The sequence below is a fragment of the Bufo bufo genome, chromosome 9, assembly GCF_905171765.1.
Source record: "Bufo bufo chromosome 9, aBufBuf1.1, whole genome shotgun sequence".
Classification (NCBI taxonomy): domain Eukaryota; kingdom Metazoa; phylum Chordata; class Amphibia; order Anura; family Bufonidae; genus Bufo; species Bufo bufo.
Window position 1 is genome coordinate 89,125,227 of NC_053397.1, and position 25,832 is coordinate 89,151,058.

General features: G+C 43.5%; 1 protein-coding gene across 1 annotated transcript in view; it reads right to left on the reverse strand.

The window, feature by feature from the left end:
- The window catches only part of KIF14 (kinesin family member 14), an 87,866-nt gene extending 62,748 nt beyond the window's left edge, over window positions 1–25,118 (reverse strand). Inside the window, exons 1-6 of the mRNA XM_040407729.1 lie at window positions 24,967–25,118; window positions 17,031–17,115; window positions 13,796–13,894; window positions 13,461–13,513; window positions 13,303–13,333; window positions 12,047–12,154 (exon numbers count right to left, since the gene is read on the reverse strand). Of these exons, the coding sequence (XP_040263663.1) occupies window positions 12,047–12,154; window positions 13,303–13,333; window positions 13,461–13,513; window positions 13,796–13,894; window positions 17,031–17,114 (375 nt within the window). The 5' untranslated portion in view covers window position 17,115; window positions 24,967–25,118. The remainder of the gene's footprint in view (window positions 1–12,046; window positions 12,155–13,302; window positions 13,334–13,460; window positions 13,514–13,795; window positions 13,895–17,030; window positions 17,116–24,966) is intronic.
- Window positions 25,119–25,832: the final 714 nt, after the last annotated feature.

Consider the following 25,832-nt stretch of genomic DNA (forward strand, 5'->3'; position numbering starts at 1 on the left):
GCTCTTTTGAATACTACAGGAGGCCTGACCGGTAAATCTTTACTAAGTACAGGGTCATTCTGAAGAATATGCCAATTTTTTTGGATCATATTTTTAATACAGCCTATTTTACTATTATACTGGGTCAGAAAAGTATACCTGAAATCTTTTTTTGTTGCCTTTTTATCATCATTAATCTGGGGCTTATTCTCAAAACGTTTCTGTTCAATTTCATCTTTACAATGGTCTAGAAAACCTTTTTCATAGCCCTTTTCCAAAAATCTATGTTTGACCATCTGCCCCTGTTCTCTGTAATCATCTAGTTTGGTACAATTTTTTGAAATACGTTGGAATTGGCTTTTGGGTATGTTTTTGAGCCAAGATGGATGATGACAACTTTTAAGTTCAATATATGTATTGACATCTACTGCTTTAAAAAAAGTCTTGGTTTTGAGTCTATCATCCTCTACAAAAATGACCAAATCAAGAAAATCTACAGAGATAGCACTAATATGATGAGTAAATTTAAGGTTAAAACTATTGACATTAATAGCCGCTAGAAAGCTATCTAGACCCTCCCTCTCACCTAACCAGATGAGAAGGCAGTCGTCTATGTACCTTCGCCATACAAAAAGCTGCCCCTTTCCTAAATCTTTTTTAAGGATCTGATCAATATTTTCCCTTTCCCACATCGTCATAAAAAGATTGGCGAGGCTTGGGGCGAACTTCGCCCCCATCGCCACACCAGAATGCTGAAGATAAAAAGTGTCTTTATATAAAAAATAGTTGTGGGTGAGGCAAAAATCTACACATTCCATAATAAAATTCTTTTGATCTGCTCCCATTTCTGGATCATTGTTGAGGGCTTCTCTAACCCCTTTCATCCCCAAAAGGTGGGGAATGCAGGTGTATAGAGACGATACATCAACCGTGGCTAACCACAGGGATCCATGCACTTCACCAATTTCTTCAATGAGGTCGATCACACTAGAGGAGTTTTTTAGGTAAGAGGGGGCCACAGTCACATATTTCTATCTTTTTATTGTCTGAATTGTTGTTGTGGGTTGTCTCTGTTTTTATACTATATTATGGATATTTTTGACTTTCGTGCTAATTTGGTATGTGATATTGATGCAGTTTTTCCTAGTGAGGGTGCCATTAATCAAAAAATTGCCTTGGAGAGCCTTTTTTCGGACCTAGAGAGGGATTTTGCTAGGGAGATCAGAACCATGTGGGATGTGGTCTCCTTGGAGAAATTTCTTTCCGAAAAAATGATCCCAGAAGGTTTGAGGTGGCAATTACCATTAAACTTTGAGGTCAAGGAGGACAAAGAGGAGTGGGAACTTGTAATGAATGAATGCAGCTTTAGAGCTATGACGTTCATTATATGTAAAAGAAAACAAAAACTCAAAAAGATTAATGCCAATATTGAGAAATTACAGGCTTTGTTAGCACCTCATAAGGATACTACTGAATATTTAAAACTTTCTAAACTATGCCAAACTAATATTATGAAAGTTGAAGCAGAAGTCAAGACAAAAAAGTGTAAAAAGTTCATAAAGGTCTGTGAGGACTATCAGAAAAGAGTATTACACTCACCGGTAATCCGGTTTCCTGGAAGTCTCCATGACACCAAGTCCTGAGATTGACTTCCTTCTGATTGGACAGGAAAAACACAGAGAGGTTAAAACCCCCACCCCCTCCTCACATCACCAGTGTATTTTAACGAAGAACCCCAGGATGAAAGGATAATAGCTAATAGCAGAAAAAAAGGGTGGGATATATGTGGTGTCATGGAGACTTCCAGGAAACCGGATTACCGGTGAGTGTAATACTCTTTTCCCCAGTCGTCTCCATGACACCAAGTCCTGAGACAATATCAAAGATACAATTAGGGGGGGGACAACTGCCGACAGGACCTTACGTCCAAATCTTAGGTCGTCATTAGCAGCTACATCTAGTCTGTAGTGCTTAGTGAAAGTATGAACTCTTTTCCATGTTGCTGCCCTGCAAATCTGTTGTAAGGAGGCTGAGGCTTTTTCCGCCCAGGAGGCAGCCATGCCTCTCGTAGAATGTGCTTTTAGGGAAGCAGGGACGTCTTTTCCCTGAGCTTTATATGCTTCGGAGATTGCCATCTTAATCCATCTGGAGATGGAACTTTTTGCCGCTTTCTTCCCTTTGTTAGGACCTGAAAATTGGACAAACAGATTTTTGTCTTTTCTCCAAAGGCTGGTAGCTTCCAGGTACTTTAAGACCGCTCTCCGGACATCTAATGTGTGGTAAGTGATTTCTTGATCGTTTTTCGGATCGTCACAGAACGAGGGGAGAACAATGTCCTGAGACCTATGGAAGGTCGAGACTACCTTGGGGAGGAAAGTCGGATCTAATTTGAAAATTAATTTGTCCTCAAATATTGCAAGGAATGGTTCTTGGATGGACAAGGCCTGCAGCTCACAGACCCTTCTGGCTGAGGTTATTGCCACCAGAAAAATCGTTTTAATGGTAAGCCATCTGATGTGGATAGAGTCCAGAGGTTCGAATGGATCGGAGGTTAGACCCCCTAGTACTGTATTAAGGTTCCATGGTGGCACCATGTTTCTAATTGTAGGTCTGATCCTATCTGCCGCCTTAAGGAATCTGGATATCCAGGGATGTTCCGTTAGCTTGGTATTATATAGTGCTCCTAAAGCCGATACCTGGACCCTAAGGGTATTGGGGGATAGACCTAAATCTAGCCCTTCTTGAAGAAAATCCAGGATTAGTGAGATGTTGGCTCTAAACTGGTTGAAGGAGGTCCCAGACCAATCAGCAAATTTCTTCCATATTTTTTGGTACTTGTCGTTGGTACTCTGTTTCCTGCTAAGGAGTAAGGTGTTCACTACTTTTTTTGATAGACCAAAGTTTAATAAGTTGGATTCTTCAGAATCCAGGCTGTTAACTTTAGTATTTTCAGGTCTGGGTGAGAAATAGGTCCCTGACTTAGAAGGTCCGGCCTTTGAGGTAGAAGGAGAGGAGCTTCCACGCTGAGGGCTTTCAAGAGGGAGAACCAACTTCTCTTGGGCCAGAAGGGGGTTATCAGGATTAGTGTACACTTTTCTTTTAGGAACTTCTGTAACACTCTGGGGATAAGCGGAAATGGGGGGAAGGCGTAGACTAAGTTTGTTGTCCAACTCTGGTTGAGGGCGTCTACTGCCCGAGGATGATCCCTGGGGTTGAGGGAGAAGAACTGGTTTAGCTGATGATTTCTCCTGGATGCAAACAGGTCTATCGTCGGCCTGCCCCATTTCTTCGTGATTAAATGGAAGGCTTCTGGGGCTAACATCCATTCCCCTGGGTCTAGTCTGTGCCGGCTTAGGTAATCGGCCTGAATGTTTAAAACTCCCTTCAAATGAACCGCTGAAAGAGATTGAATGTTGCCTTCTGCCCAGGAAAAGATTTTGTTTGCCAGGTTCTGTAGCGGGCGATGCCTTGTGCCTCCCTGGTGTTGGATAAAGGCCACGGCTGTAGCGTTGTCCGAGTAGACTAGGACGTGACGACCCTTTGCCAGCTGACTTGTGTGTTTCAGTGCTTCCCACACTGCCCTCAGCTCCTTGAAATTTGAGGATTGCTGGCTCACGTAATTCCCCCATGTTCCCTGGTAGGAGTTCCCCTGGACGACCGCTCCCCACCCGTGGAGGCTGGCATCTGTTGTGATGACTAGAGGGAGATCTTGTGCCCAGAAAATCCCGTTTTCTAGGTTCGAATTGCTGAGCCACCAAGTTAGTGATTTTTTGGTCTCTGCATCTAAGAATATTTTCCTCTCTAGGGTTAATTGCGATCTGTTCCATTTGTCTAAGATGAATTTCTGGAGTGGTCTTAGATGGAACTGTGCCCAGGCAACTGCTGGAATGCAAGCGGACAGACTCCCTAGTACCTTCATGGCCTGTCTTATTGAACAGAATTTCTCCTTCTTGAACTTCCTCAAAGCTGTCTGAAGTTTTACTATCTTTTGAGGTGGTAGAAAGGATCTTTGGGAGACTGTGTCTAGAGTAATGCCCAGAAAAACTTTCCGTTTGGATGGGATTAAATCCGATTTTTTCCAATTGATGAGCCAACCTAGGCTCTGTAGATGATCCAGGACTAACCCGAGATGGATTCCCATGGTCTCTATGTTGTCCGCCACTACCAGTAGGTCGTCCAGATAGGGGATCACACAAATTGCCTTTTCTCTCAAGGTTGTCAAGGCTTCCGCCATTATTTTGGTAAAAACCCTTGGGGCAGAAGAGATCCCGAAGGGGAGACACCTGAACTGGAAATGCTGAATGTTTCCCTCCAATTCTATTGCGAACCTTAGGAATTCCCTTGATGACCTGTGAATTGGGACGTGATAATAGGCGTCGCTTAAATCTATTGTGGCCATCACTGCATCCTTTTTTAAGAGTTTCACTGCTGACTTCAGGGTCTCCATTTTGAATTTTTGATATCTTACGTATTTGTTTAGATGTTTCAGATTTATAATTACCCTGGATTTCCCGTTTGGTTTCTTTATAATGAAGAGGCGGGAATAGAATCCCAGTCCTGTCTGATTTTTCGGGACGGGCTCTATGGCGTCCAAGGTTAATAGGTTTTTTATGTCGTTTTTTAAGGTCGCAGTTTGAGATGGGGGAAGGGTAGTGATCACATATTTCTGTGGAGGGGAAGAGAGAAGATCTATCAGATAACCCTCTTGTATAATACTTAAGATCCACCGGCTGTTTGTTACATGCTCCCAAGATCTTAGAAAGGAGCCGAGTCTTCCCCCCACTGGTATGGCGTCATTGTTTGTTGTTGGATGAGGAGGCTTCGGCCCGATTTGGGTTGAAGAGGAAGCTTCTCCCCCTGCCTCCCTTCGCATAGCTCCACCTCCCAGTCTTCCCTTTATCTTTTTTATTTTCGGGTTGAAAAAATCGGTCACGAAAGGGCTGCCTTTTTTGTTTATATCTTTCCTCTGGAAACCCTCTTTTTTTATTTGTCGCGTTGTCTAGGATTTTATCTAGATCTTCTCCGAAAACGTACTGACCGTGGAAGGGGAGTGCGATTAATTTATTTTTAGATGTGATATCTCCTGACCACGCTTTAAGCCATAGTGCCCTTCTCGCTGTATTTGAGAGAACAGCTGTACGGGCGGACAGTTTAACTGATTCAGCAGCTGCGTCTGCTAGAAAGGAGGTTGCCATCTTTAATAGAGGCAAGCTCTCTAGAATTTGATCCCGTGGTGTCTTATTGACCAGATGTATCTCTAGCTGGTCTAGCCAAAGGTTCAGTGTTCTGGCCACACATGTGGAGGCAACGCCCGGTTTGAGAAGGGCCGCCGTAGTCTCCCAGGTCTTTCGCAAGAGACTTTCCGCTTTCCTGTCTAGAGGATCTTTCAATTGTGCTGAGTCTTCAAACGGTAGGGCCGTATGTTTTGCTACCTTGGCCACTGGCGCGTCTACTTTGGGAATGGTCTCCCAATCCGTACAGTCCTCTTGGCTAAAGGGGTAGCGCCTCTTAATTCCTCTTGGGATAAAGGATCCTTTATCCGGTTTTTCCCATTCAGACCTAATTAATTTTTGGACACTATCAGGGACTGGAAAAACGGCCTTCTTCCTTTCACCTAGACCCCCAAAAATTTCTTGCTGGGTAGACCTAGGGGTTTTAGGCATCTCCATCTGAATGGTGGCCCTGATGGCCCTGATAAGTTCATCAATATCTTCAGGATTGAACAGGAAGCGCTTATATTCGCCCTCTTCATCTGAAGATGCCGGGTGTTTTTGGACAGATTCGGAGTCTGAGACCGCCAGCCCCTCAGAGTCGGAATCCAGGATAAGTGATTTAACACTACGGGCGTCCTGAGTGGGGGGAACTTTGGGAGGAGTAGGTTCTCTGGTAGTTAAGGCTAGCTGAACCTCTTCTTTTACCACTTTTCTAATGTCTTCAATTAGACTAGAAGACTCAGACTTGATGACACTGGCAGTACATTCTTTACACAGGGGCTTGGATCCAGTGTTAGACAATCTTTTGCAGCAAATACCACATTTTCTAGTTTTTTTGGCTGCAGAAGCCGAATCCTTTTCTCCCTGAAATGGTAAGGGAGGAAAGGATGAGCAGACTGAACCCACCATACAAGGCATGTACCTGAGAACAGGTTACTCACTGTCCCAGGGTTTGATGCAGGCTCGGTTCCAGAGCCCGGCGTGAGGGGGGTACTCATCTTGACTCCCGACCGCTTCAGAGATGCTTCACCAAAATATGTGAGCCGCGCTATGCAGGGCGCCGTTACACAGGTCCTGAGCGTTTTTATAGTGTCTCCATGTGCTTCTCATGCTGCAGGACCTGTGGCGCATGTTGATGACGTCAGCGCGCTTAGCTCCGCCCCCGGCGTCTGACGTCATCCGCCTGCCGGCCGGAAGGGACACATCACAGTGCCGATCCGCCGTGTTCCTCCTTCCCTCTGCATCAAGCCCTCCGGGACCGCCGCAGAGGGAATCTTCGCAGGGGCACTACCTATGTGCCCGAGCCCAGGCCTAACCAAACGGAGGAGGGAGAGCTGCACTGCAGATCCGACCTCGGCCCAGATGAAAAAAAAAAAAAAAAAACTCCAGGTGAGCCCAAACGAGCTCCGTGCACCTCTCCTGCTTCCTATCCTGATGGGACAGGAAAAACACTGGTGATGTGAGGAGGGGGTGGGGGTTTTAACCTCTCTGTGTTTTTCCTGTCCAATCAGAAGGAAGTCAATCTCAGGACTTGGTGTCATGGAGACGACTGGGGAAAAATAAGGTATATAAATGGAAATCATCAACTAATGTGGATCACAAGGGATTGATGGATAAGAGTGTGGATATATCTGTTGTACAGGCGATGAATAGAGAACAGGTATCTACAGGTAATATTGGAATAAATTCACAATATCCACTGCAACCTTTTGCGAATAGGGACCCTTACAATGATAGAAGAAGCTTTGAGGAATATCCTGATCAACATTATATTCCTTATGGTTATAGGGACAACCAACATTATATACCCAATGGACGTAGAGAGAATTTTATACCATATTATAATCAGGGTAATAATAATTTTTATAATTATAATAATAAAAGATATAGACAACGTCCATATTATAATACAGAACAACACCATTCATCGAGATCTGAGTATGTCCCTACATATCCCACTAGGGATCAATTAAGGTTGAACAATTGTAGGAGTCCTTTAAACACTAAGAAGAATAGTGGAGGAAACATTATCAAAACAGACTCTGTCATTCCTCTTAAATCTATTAGGGAAAATAAAAGTATGCAGCAGACGACTATTGAACAGACAAGGACAGGAACCGATCAAGACAGAGTTTTGGCCATAACGGACACATCTGTGAGCGATCTGAGCCAAAATTTTCCCCATCAGGGTATGCGGGGGGTACAGAGGGACCCCCCCCAAACATTCGAAGAGACAATAAGAACGCCCCAAAAAAGAAGTTACACCGAGGTCATAGAGGTGGGGGACGGAAACCCAATCCCGGGGGGGAAGAAAAGCAAGGGGAACAAATAGGTATTTTTAACTTGAGTGGGTATCTACTGTCCAAAGAAGAAAAATTGCTCCTACAAAAAGGGTTGAAATATGCACCCAGCAATGGTATCAACAAATTCAGCCTATTCCTCGACATCCATAGGTATATTAGAAAACTTAATATAGCAAAATATTATATGAATAACACACCATCCCCACCTGTCAATATTGGGAATACTAAGGGGGTCTTACATACGGACCTTCGCAATAGATCCAAATTTTGCCCCAAAAACAAAAATAATGAGTGCATTGACGCCTTTAAAAGGAGCCTCCTAAATGAACTAGAAAAGATGGATTACAAACCAAAAAAGCAGAATCTCTCTAGGGGGGAGAAGGAGGCACTGAAGCAGTTGGAAAAAAATGACAGGATAGTGATTAAACCGGCTGATAAGGGGGGGGGGGAGTTGTTATTATGGATGTGGAACAATATTCTAGGGAAATGGATAGACTGCTTTCGGACAGAGATACCTATTTGGTTTTGAAAAACAACCCACTTATTTTGTTCAAAGGGCAGCTGGAGAGTATTTTAAAAAGAGGTTTGGAGAAGGAGGTGTTAGATAAAAAAAGAGTATGATTACCTCTTTTTGAAGTGCCCAGTCACCCCGGTTATTTATTTCTTACCAAAGATCCACAAGGATTCCGTTAATCCACCAGGGAGACCTATTGTGTCGGGGATTGATTCCCTGAACAGTAGAGTCTCCGAATACATCGATTCCTTTTTACAGAAATATGTGACTGTGGCCCCCTCTTACCTAAAAAACTCCTCTAGTGTGATCGACCTCATTTAAGAAATTGGTGAAGTGCATGGATCCCTGTGGTTAGCCACGGTTGATGTATCGTCTCTATACACCTGCATTCCCCACCTTTTGGGGATGAAAGGGGTTAGAGAAGCCCTCAACAATGATCCAGAAATGGGAGCAGATCAAAAGAATTTTATTATGGAATGTGTAGATTTTTGCCTCACCCACAACTATTTTTTATATAAAGACACTTTTTATCTTCAGCATTCTGGTGTGGCGATGGGGGCGAAGTTCGCCCCAAGCCTCGCCAATCTTTTTATGACGATGTGGGAAAGGGAAAATATTGATCAGATCCTTAAAAAAGATTTAGGAAAGGGGCAGCTTTTTGTATGGCGAAGGTACATAGACGACTGCCTTCTCATCTGGTTAGGTGAGAGGGAGGGTCTAGATAGCTTTCTAGCGGCTATTAATGTCAATAGTTTTAACCTTAAATTTACTCATCATATTAGTGCTATTTCTGTAGATTTTCTTGATTTGGTCATTTTTGTAGAGGATGATAGACTCAAAACCAAGACTTTTTTTAAAGCAGTAGATGTCAATACATATATTGAACTTAAAAGTTGTCATCATCCATCTTGGCTCAAAAACATACCCAAAAGCCAATTCCAACGTATTTCAAAAAATTGTACCAAACTAGATGATTACAGAGAACAGGGGCAGATGGTCAAACATAGATTTTTGGAAAAGGGCTATGAAAAAGGTTTTCTAGACCATTGTAAAGATGAAATTGAACAGAAACGTTTTGAGAATAAGCCCCAGATTAATGATGATAAAAAGGCAACAAAAAAAGATTTCAGGTATACTTTTCTGACCCAGTATAATAGTAAAATAGGCTGTATTAAAAATATGATCCAAAAAAATTGGCATATTCTTCAGAATGACCCTGTACTTAGTAAAGATTTACCGGTCAGGCCTCCTGTAGTATTCAAAAGAGCAGACAATCTCTCCAACAAATTGGTCCGTAGTGCTAGTCTTGCTACCAACAAAAAATGCACCAGTACTAATAAGGGCAGGTTCACATGGTGCGGTTTTTGCCTACCCTGCAAAAACCGTATCCCGAAACAACGAGAAAAGTGTGTAGATCAAATTATATCTAAAAAAACAAAAGAGACCACATTCAAAATCAAGGGGCAATTTTCCTGCAATAATGTTGGAGTGATTTATCTTTTGGAGTGCCCTTGTGGCCTCCAATATGTGGGCAGGACTACACGGAGCCTTAAGACTCGGGTGCAGGAACACATTCGTAATATTAAAAAAGGTCTTGAGACCCATAGTGTTTCGTTACATTTTAAGATTCACCATGACAAAAATCCGAAGGGTCTCCTTTTTACTGGTTTAGAATTAGTACATAACCCTATTCGAGGGGGGGATTTTATTGCCATAATAAATAAAAAAGAGGTTGAGTGGATGTTTCGTATGGGCACCATTCAACCACAAGGGCTTAATATTGAATGTGACATTAATAATTGCTTATTTTAATATATTCGCCGTTAGCTGTCCGGTTCGGTTCCAGTCCTTTTTATTGTATTAGTTTTACTCTGTGTGTATGATTTGTTTTAACCTGTATTTTTGGAAGAGCCTATGATGTGATCCAGGGGAGGTTCCCTGTCTATTTAAAACACAGTGGTATGCAATTACCAATCAAGCCCCAGACGAAGCATCATCGCGAAACCCGGGTCGGGCAATACTCCAGATTTTTATATGTTTTATAGTTGTACTTTTTGCCAATATTAAATAGTTTTTATCTGACCTTTGGTGCGCACATACTTCTCTTGCGACCTTTTCCCTGGGAGGTTTTGGACATCGATGTTAGCTGTAATCCAGGATCTGAGCTGTCTATAATAGATTTTACATACGCACCTGACAAGTGAAGCCCTGTGAGTATAATCTGTTTGCAGGCAGACCAAGTGTTGTGACATACTACGCTATAGTCCTCTCTTTTAGCAGAGTTCTACCTTGATACCATCGAGATTTCTACACGCCTTCACTTACCAGGAATCCTGTGAGTATAACCTGTTCACATGGAGCGTTAGATGCTTGGAACCTGCTACACCATAGTGCGTTTTCTCATCATCTACAGGTTTGCACACTAATGTTGGACCGTGAGGTGGCATGCGATCCTACTAGTTGAAGATTCAAAAAACGAACTTTATACATAGAGAAGATTTTCCTCTTGCAGCGCAGTCTTTTTCTATACATTTTCGTCAAGTAATAGACTTTTCCCACATTGTCTTTGGATTTGCAGCGCTAGAGGAGACTAGTATATTTTTCAGAGACTCTATCTTTTTATTGTCTATATACAGAGATAGCTGTCAGTCACTCATAGCTGTACCACGGGGTGGTCTTAAAAGGTTATGCACACCTTTGGATGCATTTTTTTATTATTGCATTGCAGTGATTTTGCGCTAAAATAGTTTTTGCAATGGGTCTTTATTAAAAATTTTGAACCCCTGGCAAAATTGAGCTTCTCTATTAGCAGGATCAGAATTTTTACTCTGTTCCATCAGGCAACTCAGCTGATGGCCCCTTATATCTGATCTATGACCTTATAAACAATCATTATGGCTCAGTTCTTATCTTAGTGATAAGAATGTGGCTTAAATAAGCGTTTATGACCTTTTAGTAAGAGATGAGGTTTATTAGATGACCTTACAAAGTGAAAGTACCAGTCACACAGCTAGAAAAACAGTTAACCCTTTGTGACAGAACGGCTCAAAATTTTTAAAGTAGAACTCCCAGCAAAATGTTTATTAGCTGACCCGTTAGAAAGTGATGTCATGTGACCAACTCTCTGATCTCCAACTGACACAGGGCAGGAAGTCAGTTACTTCTCTATTCATTCCTATGAGGCCGACATTGATGCTCCCTCAGGAATACATAGAGAAACTGACTTCCCGTCCACATAAGATGCTGTGTCAGTTGGAGAGTCTGGTTGCTGGTCACATGACACAGCTGAGAAGCAGAAGGGAGGAGATGACTCACAAATACAGCCACTGGTAAGAAAATTACATTCACTACAGATTACATCATGTACCTTCCTAACAGGTCAGAGAATAAAAAGTTTAGCGGGAGTGCTTCTTTGATAAAGGCCAATTGAAAAATATATATTTTTTGCCCAAAATGAATAAAACTCAATCATATAAAAATGCCTCCTAAGGTGTACATAGCCTTTAAGTTCACATAAAGCAGAAGTTTAAATGTAGAAATGACATGTTTTGATGAATCCTTCCCACAAAACTATATATCAATCTGCTCAGCTCCTCCTGCTCTATCACAGGATGCTTGCAGATTGCATTTTGGAGTGATAGGTTCTCTTTAATACCTGTCTCATTTGAGGCTAATTTCTATCATGTTACAATAAAAACTAAGAAAACAAGAATTGTTCAGTAAGTATCCCAGAGCATCTTCAACCTGAGATAACTGGTTGAAGAAGGGGTCTTTCCCAATGCGGTTTCTGCAATTAGCTAAAGGACAATTAGCTCTGTCCTTGCCTAAACTCCACCCGCTCAAAAATCTACCAGTCAAAAAAAAAAACACAAGAGACCAGAAGAAAATTAACGGTTGCATGGTTTCTACAAGACTATTTGCTCCAGGAACATGCAGAAAATTCTACAGATGACAAATATTACGGACAAGTGAATAATTGAGTTCCAGGTTTAGTGTTACAGACACGGGTCTTCTTGGTGAATTAAATGCATCTTTACCTTGGTCTGGGTCATAATGAGAGTAAACACAGAGTGGGACCTGGAACTTTTATCATTCATCCCTGTCGCAGCTGTTGCCCTCTGCTTATTCCCCAGCTCCAGCCAACTCTGAAACACCGAGCAAAAATGTATTTATAAATTAACATCAACTGTATTAACATATGGGAACAAGTACAAAATTAATAAATATATTGGTAACCATAATTAAATCCACACCCCTCCTGTGTGTCAATTTGTTTTTAATTGTTTTTATGCTTTTTTTGTACAAGGTTTTGCTTCTTGTGATTCAATAAAGATTATTTTGTATTATATGCTAGGTGTGCTCCCTTCTGTTGCCACATCACTTTCTCTTGTTCTTGATTCATATTATGCAGGGATCGCTGTGTAGCACCCAGTGTGTTTCTATTCACATGGTCGTGCACCCACATTTGTTTTTTGCTTTAACTATCAGATATGTATTACTTATTCTGAGCATCAATATGTAAGCCATGGAAAACTCCTTTAACTTCATCCCACACCACTGAGGTTCAAAGCTGCTGCCACCATCAGCTGAATGAAAACATCGAGGATGGTGCCAAGTTAAATTTTAATGTGGTTGTTTTATCAGGGACTTATGGTAGATGGCATATTGCAGGGATGCTCAACCTGCCGCCCTCCAGCTGTTGTAAAACTACAACTCCCACCATGTCCTGCTGTAGGCCGATAGCTGTAAGCTGTTCGGGCATGCTGGGAGTTGTAGTTTTGCAACAGCTGGAGAGCCGCAGGTTGAGCATGCCTGGCATATTGCTATTCAACCTCTGAGACCTGCACCTTTCTCTAAAATGGGCCCCCAAAAGTGAAGGCGAACACACCGCACACGTGTGGCAGCTTCTCCACTAATTTCTATTGGCGTTCCTAAAAATAGCCGAGTGAGCACGCTCAGATATTTTCAGCAGTCCCATATAAAATGAATGGAAAGAGCACCGTGCAAGCGCAGCCACCACTCCATTCACTTCTATGGGAACGCCGGAGATAGCCGAACCAGTGAACGGCTATTTTTGGCAGTCCCAAAAAAAATAATTAATGGAGGGCGGCCCCGCATGCGCAGCTGCTCTTTGCTCACTTTGAGGGTCCTGTATCCTATATGTCAACAATGTCTTAGATGAGAAAACCCCTATGATGCAAAAACAATACTATGTTCTATATATGTGACAACGAAATTAAACAAATGCAAAATCCACTATGACGCCGATTACTTGGAAAGCTGCTTCTCTCACCTGAATGTCTGGAAAAGAAGACACAACATTTCTGAAAAATAAAATTAAGCAAAACTTAAAAAGTGATAAATTCTGATGAATGCACCAGGACATTACAACATCTGTGTCTTTACCATCAAGTGTAATAAAACAGACACTTTCTGGGAGTTAGTACTTACGTGGACAGGTCTTCCACATATGGACCCATCAGGGGATGTTCCCGGACTCTGAGCTGTCAATGCAACAAAATGGTTAAAGTGAAATGATTGTTTTTTTTTGCTATTTTTTTTTTTTAGCAATACAAATCGAATTACACATATACTATAGTGCTGTACACATTTACGTGAACTTACCAAATCCATATACTATAAAAGGCAAATAAAACAGCGTTTTAATTCGGTGAACCACAGCTAGATGTCCATGAACCCACATTAATATGGTGGTCGCTGGTGATAGGTTCACTTTAAGGTTCAGCTCCAATTATTTCAAACTCTGAACAAGGAAAGATACTTACTGGTTGTTTCTTTTGCCCGTTATCTGCCTTAAAAACCAGGAGGTCATGTATCTTCTCATTGTACACTTCAAAGTAGCTCATCTCCAAATGGAAGGAGACCTGTTTAGGACAGGCACATTACAATTCCGTTCTACATTGTAATGAGTATTCAAAACTCAAGGAGATCCTCAATATTCATTAGTACAAAACCTACGGTAAGCCGGATCATCGAATAAAGTATTTGGGCTGCAGGCTAAATTGTACAAAAATGAGGGGGGGAGTGCTAAAAAAAAAAATTTGGGTTATCCCAGCTCTTTGATATGGTTGACTTATCCTCCAGATCGGTCATCAATTTCAGCAGCTGCCAGCGTTGGTAGCACAGTCTATTGTGCGGTGGCCAAGCTGCCGTACTGTAGACCTACAGTATATGGAGGATAAGTCACCAATATCAAAAAGCTGGAATACAAAGAGAATCTGTCACCCTGATTTTGGACTACAGTAATACATGAGTAGTACTGCAGATATGGAGTCCAGATCACAATTTTTATACTTTCCTACAGCCCTCCTTCGCCCGCTGGCAGCGTTCAGAGCTCCATTGAAATACATTGTCAGGACTGTAGTGCATGGGCACGAGTCTTCTCCATTATGCTAGTACAGCACAGCAGTCTATACTGCATATTTCAGTGCAGCTTTGAGAGCTGACAGCAGGGGAACCGAGACCTGTAGGAAAACAAAAAATAGTGATCTGGACTCCTTATCTGCAGTACTACTTGTGTTTAGTCCAAAATCAGGTTGACCGATTCCCTTTAATGTCAAGCAGTGGTGCCCCTGGTACAGCTGTTCTATTTGTGCCCTATTATGTAGCTTGAGTATAATGGAAGAATCCGCAGCACTCATCCATTTCAAACAATTCGGTGTTCATTTAACCTGTAGCAAACATTGCGACGTTTCGACTAAGAAGTCTTTATCAAGCAGTGAACAATTGCACATAGTGAACCTTAAGAAGTAACCCAGTAGGTGGGCTTATACAGAAAACGCCCATTGAGTGGGTGTAGACACCATATAAATATCTCACCCGATTGTGTAAATCACATAATACACATAGTCAAAGAAAAGTATAAAACAAATATATGTGCCAGGGTTTATAACCTCATATATAGATACACTTACATGTGCTAGGGATCCATGTTAAGTGCCAAGAGTATCCATATCAAAATGCATAATTCATGCCTGCGTCCGGCGTGCTCTGGCCTCGACTGCGAAGGTGCAAGTTGGCGCGCGGGAGAAGGGAGATGTGGTGCAACCAATAGAGGGGCCGATCATCACTGGGAGCTAGTGACAACCGCCGTTATAGAGTAAAAAACGGGATAGGAAGAAGCCCATTCCTAAAAAATAGCCGCCAATCAAAAAGTAACACGTCATCCAAGATGGTGACATAAGTTGTTGCTAAGTCAAGTAAAACTGCTGAAGAGGGGCCGATGATCACAAAGTATCGGCGCTAAACAACAATGCTGGTGCCAGCCAAACTTAAATACAAGTTTTTTACCAGATAACTGCGGACGTCACTAGCTCCCAGTGACGTTCTATTGGTTGCAGCGCATCCCCCTTCTTCCGCGAGCCAACTTGCACCTGCGCAGTCAAGGTCAGAGCATGCCGGACGCAGGCATGAATTATGCCTTTTAATATTGAGACTCTTAGCACTTCACATGGATCCCTCGCACATGTAAGTGTATCTATATATGAGGTTATAAACACTGGCACATATATTTATTTTATACATTGTTGTATACACCCACCTACTGGGTTACTACTTAAAAGGGAACCTGTCACCAGTTTTATGGTGTCCTAACTAAGGGCAACATAAATAAGTGGCTGATTCACTTAGCAAAATGCTGGGTCACTTTCTTTAATTGACCCAGTCAATCTGCCAACATCTTGTATTGAAAAGCTCCAGCTGATAATGATGAGTCCTGAATATTCATGAGCTCCTGACTCTCCCCGCCCACCTGCTGCTGAATGACAGTTATTTCCCATATGAATCAGCAGCAGGTGGGCGGGGGAGTGGCTATAGCTCTGAATTAAATATGTGCTGGACTCAATGACATCACGCTGGACTCAAATCAGCTCATTAGCATGCAGCATCTTTGTGTGTATATTATGAGGTAACCATCTGTCACACCAGTAAGTGAATACATCTAAGGTACTTTTTAGTAGTTAATGATTGTATATAATTAGTAGATTATAATCAAATATCCACATGACAGGTTCCCTTTAAAGGGGTTGTCCAGGATTTGGGACATTGCTACAAGTGAACACAAAGCACATAAATATTACATACATTCCTGTCCTACCTTTGCCAGACTTTTCTAATGCCCCGTTTTCATGTCATAAATCCTCTGCCGGAAGTGCTGCTTTTCAAAGATTCAGTGAGGTACCGGGTCCCTTACTGCAGAGCGAAGCCTCTGCTTCCGCTTCGCAGGGAGCCCGGTGACGTCACCGTCAGCCTCAGTGCGCTCAGTGATTATGCAGAGCGCACTGAGGGGCGGAAACTAGGTGGCAACACATGACGCTAAACCCCGCCCCTCTGGTCTGGTGACATCACCGGGCAGTGCGCTTTCTTCTCAATGAAGGAGGCAGAGCACTATGCTACTTAGCATAGTAAACGCCTCCTATGTAAAATACAGGCAAATTCTGCAGCAGGCTGGAGAAAGAATGATTCAGGGGGGCGGATGCACAGAGGAGGCGACGATGTGCGGCAGGAAGTTAGCGCTAAACATAAACATCGATGTCAACAATGAGTGGGGGACTGTCGGAGCCCTGTAGAAGAGGAGAAAATACAAGAAAACATATGTGGGGACCTTGAATCGGCTATTAAGAGTGTGTAAACGTATTTAAAAAAAAAAATGTTTTGATCCCGGACATCTCCTTTAAGGTTCACTATGTGCAATTGTTCACTGCTTGTTAAAGAGTTCATAGTCGAAACGTTGAAATGTTTGCTGCGGGTTAAATGAACACAATTGTTTGAACAGGATGAGTGCTGTGGATTCTTCCATTATATTGTTACTACAAGGGACCCGCCTCATACCTGGAACCTTTTCCGCGGGCACCACTTTAAACTGGCGTTCTCTACCAGGTATCTAGATTACTGGAGTGATGTTTACCCTATGTGTGGATTTGGAATGCTGCTTATCTTCTATTGCTATTAGGCAACTTGTCATAATTTCTAGAAAATAAAATGTGTACCACATATCTGTACCTTCTGCTTTGCAGGCTGAATCTTCGAGAAGAGGCTCTCACAAAATCTTGGTATAATTCCTAGTTCTTCACCAAAACCCATCATACTGCAATAAAGAAGAGTCATTACAAATTACTTGTCCAGCATAGTACTAACTAGAGATGAGCGAATCAAAGTTGACAAAGTGGAATTCGATCCGAAATTCAGGAAAAATTTGATTTGCACCGAATCAGAGTTTCCTCATGCTTTGCGGTAACGAATCACATTTTTTTCCTAAAATGGCTGCTGCACCTGTTTGGACATGGAGCAAAGAACTCTGGGAACGAGGGATCACCCACAATGCCATGCATGCAGCCAATCAGCAGCCAGCCAGCCCTGTGATGTCACAGCCCTATAAATACCCTCAGCCATCTTAGATTCTGCCATTTTCCAGTGTACTTAGTGCAGGGAGAGACGTCAGCAGGCGCTAGGAAAGACTTGAAAACTTTAATTTTGCTGAATAGAAGTTCAGGGAAAGAGCATTAATAGTGTACGGAAAGGATAGGGAGATAGGAATTATTCCACAGTATTGAAGCAGAACAGGGTCCAATAGGGGTGTTTACAGCCTGGGTAATAGGAACAATCCTATTACACCTTGCTGCACTGACTGGGGATCCAAATTGCCATTATACTGCTGATTTTAGGTTTGCACTATATAATACCTCTGTAATTCCAGCAAGACTTTCTTTTTATTGGGGTGCAAGTGCTGTGTGATACAGCCATTAACAGGGTGTATTACTAGGAAATATGTATACGTCTTATTAGCCCTTGTGCGGTGCAGTTATATGTTCTAAACCCTTTTTGGCGTATATTAGTATTAAAAAAAAAAAGTATTATTTGGCGTTGTGTGGTGAAGTGACAAAACTACAGCCCTTTTTGGCATGTATTAGTGGCAAAAAAAAATTTATTTGCAGTTCAGCGGTGCAGTTATAGGTTCTAAAGCCTTTTTTGGCATGTACTAGTGGCAAAAAAAAGTATTATTTGCCGCTGTGTGGTGAAGTGACAAAATTACAGCCTTTTTTGGGGTGTATTAATTTACTTTTTATTTACTTATTTGATCTAACAGTATGTCAGACAAAGAAGTGACAGGCCCTGCACAGGGGAGGGGCAGAGACCTAAATGTGTAGTGCAGAGTAAGGGGGCTGTGGCAGCAGGGGTCACTTTCAGAATCCTGAGCTCCCAGTGTCAGTAGCGGTCGTGTCTTGACCAGCAACCCAGCAGTTCTTGAATGGTTGACTGGGTCATCCACTTCATCCCAAGCGACATCAGACACCCCCAACCAAGAGTCGGTGGGTTCGTCAGACAGAACCCGTAGTTGGCATGGCCAGGGAGCAGGCTCTCGTCTGTCCTCATCCTGCCTCTGTCCTTTTCTGTTCCCTCAGCCAGAGAAGTATCAAATTCTGTGGGTTCAGCTCCACTATACAGCGAGGACGAGCTACTAGAGGACAGTCAGCAGCTACTGTACAGCCAAGATCTGGAGGAGACATCCGCCGATTCCTCCAGTAGGCGGGCAACTAGTGATGAGGAGAGTGGCGTAGGAGCTGGTGTTGCGAGCACTCGGGCTCCTGGCTCAGAGACCGTTGAGGAGGACGTCATTGACGTGCAGACAGTACTCGATGATGATGTAGCTGTCACAGACATTCCCGTGACAGGAGACAGGAGATCAGTGAGACTGGCAACATGTGGTCTGATCCGACAGGTTCCTTGGATCAATTCGGATCTCTGTTATTTCTGGTAATGGCCACACCGCTTGCCTCAGGTGTTGCTTATGTGGCCATTTTACCTTCCCTATTTATTGTGGCTTCTCCCACCATGCTGTGCAGTTTATAGCTTCAGACTTGTTGTGGATCGCTGGTGTTTGGATCTCGGCTGAGTTCCTGTGGTTCCATGGCTACTTGAAGTTAAGTGTCTCCTTCCCCTGTTTTATTGTCTGGGTTTTCTTGTGTTGTTCTTTTCCCTGCCATTTGTGTTTCAGCCTGAGGGAGACTCCTGTTCGTCCTACCTTTTGGAGGAACAGGTTGTCTCTTGTCCTGACATTAGTACCAGGGTCCTACAGGGTTAGTTAGGCCTCTAGGTTCCCGTGTATGAACTCACCAACCTCTGAGGACTTGGATTAGGGTTTCTCTAGGAGGTGACTTGCTCCTTTCCCCTCACCCCTTTACCTCCTACATTCTGTGTGGGTTTCCCTCCCTCACCGGGCGTGACAGTAGACTATCAGAATTGGGAGCCGGGTGACAAAGGGGCTTCATCATCATCGGGAGAAGATGGAAGCGCTCATTAGTATTGGAGGACCTGGGAAGCGGTGAAGGCTCTGTAATCACAGCTTCCTGGTCCTCGGCTGTCGGCTGTGCTGTGGCTGCGCACAGCGTGAGGGCGCTCTGTGATCTCACACTGTGCGTGTCGGGTCACAGTACAGCTGCAGCAGTCAGAAGACAGAGCCCGCTGGAGGTGAGGAGCGGTGGCGTCCAGGAGCAGGAGAGGTAAGTGTTTTATTTTATTTTATTTGATCTGTGGCATGGGGGCTAATAAACGGCATTGGGCTGATAAATGGCATGGGGGCTCATAAGGCTGACAAATGGCATGGGGGCTCATAGTGGGGGCTGATCAACATTGGGAGTCTGATCAAGGGTCTTATTAACATTGGGGGTCTGATTGGGGCTGTCAGATGAGGTCTGATTAACATTGGGTGTCTGATTGCTGGCCTGATCTGAGGTCTAATGAAAAATAAAAAAATTTTATTGTCCTCCTCTAAAACCTAGATGCATCTTATAATCGGGTACGTCTTATAAAGTGAAAAATACGGTAAAACCTTTGAGGGGAAAAAATAAAAAAAGTTACAACCATATTCTGACGCCTATAACTTTTTTGTAGTTATGTGTACGGGGCTGTATGAGGGCTCATGTGTGATCATTTTGATCAGTTTATATAAAGAAAATTATTGGGTAGTTGAAGTGACCAAAAATGGCTTTATTTTTTTGGGGTTTTTATTTTTTCCCCCCCCGTTACGCCATTTGCCGTAGGCCATTAATAATGTTATATTTTAATAGTATGGGCATTTTCGCACCCGGCGATGCCCATGATATTTATTTTTTTATTGGCTAAGTATTTTTATTTTAAGGAAAGGGGGGTGATTTGAACTTATGTTTTTTGTTTTTTTTTATTTGTAAAAACTTATTTTTTTTTTAACTTTAAGTCACCTTGGGTGACAATAACTGGCTATCATTAGATTGCCCATTGTGTTCACTGATGGCTAAATAGCCATCAGTGAAGACTTCATTTGGAATATAACAATACAATGCTGCCACCTAGTGGCCTGTAATGGTATATTCCTGAAACAGGCACCGAAGCCTGCTTGAGGCTTCGGTGTATTTCATCGAAGTAACATGTTTCCCGATCTTAGCCGGGGAATGCCGTTACCGGACCGGAAGTGCGCAACTTCCGCTTCTGGACTGATCAGATGCCGTGGTCACATTTGACCACGGCATCTGAAGGGTAAAATGTGGGCGATCAGCCTCATGGCTGATCGCATACATGTGCAGCGGGTTTCTGCTATTTAAAATAGCACAAACCCCACGGCTATGGCACCCGCTGCGCCAAGCGAGCGTGTGCCATGTTTAAAGACCGGACCAATGACCTACATGTACGTCATCGGTCTTTAAGGGGTTAAAGTGTAACTGTCTTTTTTTTTTTTATTTGCTAGTTTATTAGAGCTAGGCATGTATACCTGAGTTAGTCTGTCAATGATTGCCAAAAGATCTGTAATTACCTTATAATAACAACTTTCATTAAAAGGGTTTTTTCATCTCAGACAATTGGGGCATATCCGTTCTCCGCTGGGACCCGCATCTAAATGGAGAACGGAGCCCTGAAAGTGAAGGAGAGCGCACTGCGCATGCGCAGCCGCCCTCCATTCATTTCTATGGGGCCGCCGAAAATAGCCGAGCACTAGCTCGGCTACTGCCGTCTGCCCCATAGAAATTAATGGGAGCATGCGTCGGGCATACGCGGCACGCTCCCATTCACTTCTATGGGAGAGGCGGGGATTAGCGCTTGGTGGTGGACAGACCCCGGGAAATCTGGAGTCCTCCAGCCACAGTGCTCCCTGCTCCGTTCTCAATATAGGTGCGGGTCCCAGCTGTGGGACCCGCACCTATCAGACAATGGGGGCATATCCTAGCGATTTGCCCCCATTGTCTAAGATGGGAATACCCTTTTAATGTCCCATGTCCCTTTCCACTGCTCCCTTAAAAGACAGTTGCTATGGCTTGTCTGTCTTTAGCTAAGAAGACAGATAGACAAAGGGCTGGTCCTCCACACTGCATGCCTGCTTCAGGCTTCAGAGTGAGGAGGCGTGTCTCTCAGTAATCAAATCTGATTAGCTGTCAGGGAGCTGCTGGCTACAGCAAGTGTGTATGGGAAGTGAAGGAAAGCCGTTTTGGCCTCAGAGAACTGGCAGAGGAGCCATCTTGAGAAGGTCCTCATTTTGTAAATGTCTAAACTAGGGCTGCACGATAAATCGAAAAAATAATCGAATCGCGATAATCGGCAAATGCGATATGGCGATTTGGCAGACCCGAAAATGCCGCGATTATATATGAAGGGGCCCCGCGCACATAACTGGCTTTGTGTGTAAAGTATTTTACTAGTGTGTAAAACAAGCTCTCTCCTATTGATAACAGGTCCAGCCTCTGTACTCACTTTCACGATGAATGCACTGCAGCGACGAGCGGGAGCGAGCGGGCTGGCCGGCGCGTGACTGACGTCACTTAGTAACGCTCCTGCTTCCTGAAGTGGGAGGAGCGTTACTAAGTGACGTCAGTCACGCGCCGGCCGGCCAGCTCGCTGCAGTGCATTCATAGTGACAGTGAGTACAGAGGCTGGACCTGTTATCAATAGGAGAGAGCTTGTTTTACACACTAGTAAAATACTTTACACACAAAGCCAGTTATGTGCGCAGTTTAGGACACATGAGGGGACACATTGGGCCATGAGGGGGACCAGCATAAGATGCTATATGTCTTATGCTGCCCCCCTCATGGCCCTATGTGTCATAGCACACATCCCCCACATAACAGCGTCCTCCACAGATCGCCCACATAACAGCGTCCTCCACAGATCCCCCACATAACAGCGTCCTCCACAGATCCCCCACATAACAGCGTCCTCCACAGATCCCCCACATAACAGCGTCCTCCACAGATCCCCCACATAACAGCGTCCTCCACAGATCCCCCACATAACAGCATCCTCCACAGATCCCCCACATAACAGCGTCCTCCACAGATCCCCCACAACAGCGTCCTCCACAGATCCCCCACAACAGCGCATCATCCACAGATCCCCCATAACAGTGCCATCCACAGATCCCCTATAACTATGTCATACCCAGCCGCGTCAGCGGCTCATATGGGAAAATCCAAGCAAATAGACCTCTAGCACAGTTCCCTTAAAATATCGCATCGCATATCGTTATCGCAATTTTTAGGGCCCTAATCGCAATCGCACAAAATTCCCATATCGTGCAGCCCTAGTCTAAACAGCCGTAACTAACGGAAAAACTCAAGGAAAACAGTGGTATGTGAAGAAACTAAAGATTGCTTTTTGCATAATGCTGCTGCAGCAGTAACATATGCTAAAATAGATTTTTTTTTTTATGAAAACATGACAGTTACCCTTTAACCTCTTAATGATTGGTCTTCAGGTCCCAAATGACTGGGTACTGGGTAATGAAAATTGATGCTGGAGTTTTTTTTTTGCATTCTACAATTTGCGTAAAAAAAAAAAAAACAACTGTTATATATGCCTTAGTTTCAGTGCATATATTAACAGTTTTAGGCCCAACACGACCGTTGTTTTGGTCTGCATTTGAGCCGCATTTTTTGAGGCTTGGATGCGGACCCATTCACTTCAATGGGGTTGCAAAAGATGCGGACAGCAAACCGTGTACTGTCCGCATCTGTTGCTCCGTTCCGTGGCCCCACAAATAGAACATGTCCTATTCTTGTCCATTTTGCGGACAAGAATAGGCATTTCTATTATAGGCAGCCCGTTCCGTAATGTGCGGAACGCAGCCAAGCGGCATCCGTGTTTCGCGGATCCACAATTTACGGACCGAACATGGCAAGGTCGGGTGCATGTAGCCTTAGACCGTTTTACACACTTTCTGCCTCAACTGACAAGAGGGCATGGCTTATTGGAAAGAGGGCATGAAAGATGTGCCATATTTATCATCCAACACCAGCCATATATCTGACACAGTTTAAGATTGTCTTAGGGCTCTTTCACACCTGCGTTCTTGTCTTCCGGCATAGAGTTCCGTCGTCGGGGCTCTATGCCGGAAGAATCCTGATCAGGATTATCCTAATGCATTCTGAATGGAGAGAAATCCGTTCAGGATGCATCAGGATGTCTTCAGTTCCGGAACGGAACGTTTTTTGGCCGGAGAAAATACCGCAGCATGCTGCGCTTTTTGCTCCGGCCAAAAATCCGGAACACTTGCCGCAAGGCCGGATCCGGAATTAATGCCCATTGAAAGGCATTGATCCGGATCCGGCCTTAAGCTAAACGTCGTTTCGGCGCATTGCCGCATCCGACATTTAGCTTTTTCAGAGTGGTTACCATGGCTGCCGGGACGCTAAAGTCCTGGCAGTCATGGTAAAGTGTAGTGGGGAGCGGGGGAGCAGTATACTTACCGTCCGTGCGGCTCCCCGGGCGCTCCAGAGTGACGTCAGGGCGCCCCAAGCTCATGGATCATGTGATCACATGGATCACGTCATCCATGCGCATGGGGCGCTCTGACGTCATTCTGGAGCGCCCGGGGAGCCGCACGGACTGTAAGTATACCGCTCCCCCGCTCCCCGCTCCTACTATGGCAACCAGGACTTTAATAGCGTCCTGGGTGCCATAGTAACACTGAACGCATTTGGAAGACGGTTCCGTCTTCAAATGCTTTCAGTACACTTGCGTTTTTCCGGATCCGGAGTGTAATTCCGGCAAGTGGAGTACACGCCGGATCCGGACAACGCAAGTGTGAAAGAGGCCTTAGTTTACAATGTCTTGCTCTTAAGCAGTAATAGTAAATCATGAAAGGTGGCATCTGATTGGTTGCTATGGGCAACTAAGCCAGTTCTACTTTACACCAATTTTATAAATCCCCCCCCCCCAATTGATTTTTAAATGTATATTTATTTTTTAACGTTTGCAAATTTGCACTAACTATAGTGTTAGAATGGGTTTCCTATTTTTTTTCCGTCCTTTTGATAGTTTGGTTATTTTGATTTGCCTTTTCCTTTTATTTATCTTTCAAATTTAAGTTATACTTACCAGTCCAAACCCCCCACCCACTCCAGTGCACGAAACCCCTGAGGAAAGTGACTGCCTACAGTGGCCACATGCAGTATACGGGCATGTCACCGATGCAGCCATGTAAACAAAGCCGGCAAGGAGCAGAGAGGGTTTGAACTAGTAGTATAACTTGCTGTATTTTATCCTTGCCATTTAGAAAGTTTTATTTTGATTTCACAAGAAATTATTCTTTACACAGTATCTTGCAACGAACGGTTTCTTTTGAACTGCTTTATCCGTCTCTGGATATACATTGCTCAGTAACAAAAGGAGAGGATGCAGCAGTGCTCTTGTCTCTCTTAGGCCTGGTAATCATGTGGTCACCGAAACAGCAGTCATGTGACCCAGCTGCTCCAATGAGAAACAATGCACAGTTCTGGCTGTGACAATTGTCCCAAAAATGCATAATGTAAAGTGCAAGCTCTAGCCTCGATGCCATATGACGTATATATAGACAGACACAGACTTCGCTCAGTATTTGCTGTAGAACCGCAGATGCATGCATTTACCACCCCATGTGAATGAACCCTTAGTCTACTTCAGCAGCAGCACATTGATAACCGGTTCTACATACGTATAGGACTTTCCGGATCCTGTCTGACCATAGGCAAACAAGCAGGTGTTGTATCCCAGCAGCGACCGGTCTAACAGAGGAGCGGCCAGCTTCTCGTACACTTTTTCTTGACTTGTATAATTAGGATCTGATCTTTCAAAAGATGAAAAGGAAAAGTCATAGAGGAAGCTGTGGTTTTGCTTGGAGTCTGGATGTTGCACGATGGTCTCTTGTCCATTCATGAAGACGACCTGTGTGGCGTTCTCATTCTTCTCCCTGGAACATGAAACCATTTAGATATCATTTTTGCCAGATGGAAAACTAAACTAAACTTAAAAAGGCTATGCTATGATTGATGTAAATAATAAAAAAACTCAGACATCAAACAGTAGAGGACAACCTCCTTCTAACAAAGCTAGAACCAGCTCTGTACCTCACATGGATCCAGAGATCTTCCCATGCATTGCTCCAATTGCCAGATTTATTTCAGAATAATATATACTAAATTGACCAGGTCACAAAAACATATAAATTGTATTACATTTATTAAACACACTAGTTAATCGTATATTGCCATAGTTAGTACAAAATCGATGTTGCAATAAAAATAAATAAAATCGCACTATATATTATAATAAATACTATAAGATCTTGGTCCCATCCACTTTTATAACATGTGGAGCTCTCGCATGTTTAATACACTTGTGTAATACACTTCTATTTATGAGGACATATATCGCTGCAGCACGGTTAGTTTTATTCATGCGCTGTGTGACAGATAATTGCCGCTATGTATATGCAAAATGTTTTAATTTGCATCCAAAGGGGTATATATTACAGCTGTATGATCTCTTTATATATGCGCATAAATGTCCGCAAACTTCCCC